The 3,708-nt window shown below is 42.7% G+C and overlaps 1 protein-coding gene across 1 annotated transcript in view; it reads left to right on the forward strand.

The window, feature by feature from the left end:
• Positions 1–2,574, forward strand: part of SIPA1L1 (signal induced proliferation associated 1 like 1) — a 409,883-nt gene extending 407,309 nt beyond the window's left edge. Inside the window, exons 25-26 of the mRNA XM_004371003.2 lie at positions 1,398–1,482; positions 2,147–2,574. Coding sequence (XP_004371060.1) covers positions 1,398–1,482; positions 2,147–2,290 — 229 coding nt within the window. The 3' untranslated portion in view covers positions 2,291–2,574. The remainder of the gene's footprint in view (positions 1–1,397; positions 1,483–2,146) is intronic.
• Positions 2,575–3,708: the final 1,134 nt, after the last annotated feature.

The raw sequence follows: 3,708 nt of genomic DNA on the forward strand, positions 1-3,708 counted from the left end.
TTTATTGTTTTGATGTTGTCATTTACTGATTAACTGCTCTGATTCCCTGTTGTCATTTGATGTTTTAGGGTTTCAGGATTGTTGTATTCTCTGTTCGGCTTAGTTTTTCGGATCTTTGCTGTGGAGGGACGGCATGGTGCTTCTGCCTAGAGCGCCATTTTGCCGGAACCGGACCTGAGCTTTGATTTTTAAAGTAAAGAATATCTTTTATTCCGTGATTCAAAAAATTCTAAGAGTCACTACCTCTTCTCTGTCGACCTCAGGAAAGGGGTGGCTGCATGCTACCCAGTGGAAGATTTTAGATTCTCTGTTGTGTGACTCTGAGGTTGTTTGACTGTCTAGAACTCACTCAGGAAACACTGCAGGTTGAATACGGGTGGAGGAGCATGGGAAGAAAAGGTGACAAGGGTCCTCATTCCTGGGTCCAGAGCTGCCCACTTGTCATCTGTCTGGCTCATTGGGCAGCCCTCTTTTCCTCTAGCTCACCCTTCTTTTCGTGCTCCGCTAAAATGAAACCAAACTCTTTACCGTCAAGTCAATTCCGAATCATGGCGACCCTGTAGGACAAAGTAGAGCTGCCCCGTAGGGTTTCCCAGCAGCAGCTGGTGGATTCGAACTGCCAACTTTTTGGTTAGCCGCTGAGCTCTTAACCACTGCGCCGCCAGGGCTCCACTAGCACGGGATTATTAGCACCTAAATAAAATGTACATAAATGAAAAGAAAATTGTGGGCCTTCTATTTTGTTGTTAATACAAGCTTAAGACATTAAGCTTGGGCTTACAGCTTTTGAAACATGTAGTCTTATTTTTTAAATATATTTTAAGATATTTAGACTGGTTTTTAAGACATGGGCATCATAACTTCGCTGCAGCTAGACAGGTGGCCACTGACTTAATTTTGGGGGGAGCCAGAGACCTCCCCTACACCCATAGCCCCAAGGCAAGTCCTGCATCAACCACACCCACCCCCACCCCCAACTCCCATACATATACAGAGAGGCATAGCTCTCCTTTTTTTAAAGCTCACTAAAAGAGATCCCAGTGGGGCCCTGAGGAATCTTTTCATTGTTTCACAATTGTGTCTGCCAGAAAGTACTTCTCTTGCTGCCAAAGAGGCCATTTCACTTATTGTCCTTTATTCTTTTGTCATGAAGATGCAGCATCTTTAACAAAGGAAGTTATATTGGCTATAGTTCAAGTTTGTATTACCTTTTGTTAAGATGACTGTTCTCTTTTTGAAAGTAAAAATGCACATCGGGCCACCATACTGAGTAATTTGACATTGAAGATCTTTTTTTCTTTTTTTTTTAACAAGTGTGGCCTCATGACATTAAAAAACACCAACAAAACCAGCCATGGAGGCTCCTGCCAACATGGTCTTTTGTTTCTTGTTTCCAGCAGTAAGGATTCCTCTCCCACTCTGGCTTCTAAAGTGGACCAACTGGAAGGCATGCTGAAGATGCTTCGGGAAGATTTGAAGAAGGTAAACACTTATTCCCGAAGCAAACTGCCCAGTCTGTGCAAACTGCCCTTGAACTGTGTGAGCCCTGGTTAAATAGTGATGGTGGAATAAGATGTGGTGTTTCCCTCTTTCCTGTACACACAGTGTGTTTAGGGACAGCTTGGAGTGCAGTTCCACTAGCACATGTAGTACAAGAAAGCTTTCATTGTCAAGTGTCCAGGAAAATTGTTCCCTTTTTTGTGAAAGTCTTTGAACCTCAGCCAGCCCCCTCAGAACCCTCTCCCAGCCTTCCTACTCCTTGTATAACATGCCAATAGTCTGGACCCACCCATCATTATTTAGGCTTTTGCAGCAAGAGAATCAAATGTTTTATTTGTTTGGTGGCTTTTGTTATATAAGGACTGCAACCACCAAAACAATTGTCTAAAATTTAAGACAGTCCTTATTAACAAAGATGTTAAAATATACATTAATGTAATAACATTCCAAGACAAACCTATAGTGAAGCCCTGTTCCCTGGGTTTAGAGTATCTTAACACCCAATACCAGGTAGTGTATGCAGGAGTTTGGTAGAAAGAAGAATGGAAATAAGCCAAGGATCATAAAGCGTTCATAGCTACTTCTAGCAGTTGGCCACAGTGGGGCCACACCTCTTAGTTCTTTTATACTTTGCTCTACCTCCCAGGAAAAAGAAGACAAAGCCCACCTTCAGGCGGAAGTTCAGCACTTGCGTGAGGACAACCTGAGGCTACAAGAGGAGTCCCAGAATGCCTCGGACAAGCTGAAGAAGTTCACGGAATGGGTCTTCAATACCATAGACATGAGCTAGGGAAGGCTAAGGTGGAAAGGAGAAGGCGGACCACGGGGAGTGCGCTCTCTAGCAGGACCTTGAAGCCCCTTGTTCATGCCATTGAAAGCATTCTCAGAGCACCTCCCCCAGCTTCCTCCTTTGCCTCTTGTCGGGGAGTGCACAACACAACAATTGCAGATCAACAATCATTATCTGCCTTTTGTAGAAAAGAAAAACAAAAGTAAATAAAAATTTTAAAAAGTAAAAGTTTAACTGCTAAAATGTGAATGTCTTTATTTTTTTGCACAATATCTTTATCTGTCATGTATTTAAAAAGAAATTGGACCTAGGGCCGGGGCCCCCCCACCCCACCCCCCAGCCCATCTGCCTCTGTTTCCATCAGCTTGCTCTTATCCATTTCAGGTAACACAAGCTTTCTTTCCCTTGTTATCTTGGCAAACGTCATTGTTCCTAGGAAAATAAAAGTGTTTTTTTTTTAATTGTTTATTTGGGGAGTGTGGGGGGGTTACTTTCTTTACCTTCTTTCTTAAAATGCCTAGAAAGGGAGATGATTTTAGAAAAATGCCTACCTCCCTTGAATGACTTGTGCATGAGCTAATGCTGTTAGTACCTATCTTACACAGATCAGCAGATGAGGTTATTTAATAATAGCAAGTCAGTAACCCAGAGAGAGGGTAGAGACAGTGCCGGAAGGCCACACCCCTTTTCACATCCTGCATTGCGACGTCACTTCCTGCCACCTTCCTTTTCCGGAGGGAGATGGTCCCAGGTGCAGCCCTGAAACCTAATACCTTTTTTTGTTTGGCTTAAATGAGCCCCACTAAATTGGAATCAGCCTCTACAGCTACGTGGCTCCGAACGAATTGCTTTCAAAATTCCCCCAAATTACAACGTTATTATTTGTACTTTTTATCATCCCTATTGTATGCATTTTGGTCACAAGTATAGTTTGTTTGAGATTTAAAGATAAAAGTGTGGTAATTTTTAAGCTGGTGAAAATGACAACATAAGCTTGCTCAAAATGATTACGTGAATAAGTTAATAAATCCTTCTTTCCAAAGCAATAGTTTGCCATTATTTGTAACTAGGAAAAGCTAAAAATGAATGAAACTGTGAATTTTAATGCTTGCTTTTCAGGAGCAATGGCTGTGATAATAGAATGGGCATGGCTCCGGATGAAACTTAAGCATGGTATTTCCTACATCCTTTTGGGGGCCATCAAAAGGGTACCGTTGCAGAAGTTATTGACGTGCTCTTTTTCCTGTCTAGTGATGCATTGTTCTAAGGCCCTCAACAAGCAGAGCACAGAGACCGGGCCTACCAGCGTTGACTGGCCTGACGACAGCCCTTGGTGGCTTTGTTTCTTGCCTTTGTAATTGTCCTTAAATTGGCATCTGCTCGGAAGTTCCCTTCCCTTCCCTGAGTAATCTCAACTC

This window comes from Trichechus manatus, unplaced genomic scaffold (assembly GCF_000243295.1).
Source record: "Trichechus manatus latirostris isolate Lorelei unplaced genomic scaffold, TriManLat1.0 scaffold00010, whole genome shotgun sequence".
NCBI classification, from domain to species: Eukaryota; Metazoa; Chordata; class Mammalia; order Sirenia; family Trichechidae; genus Trichechus; species Trichechus manatus.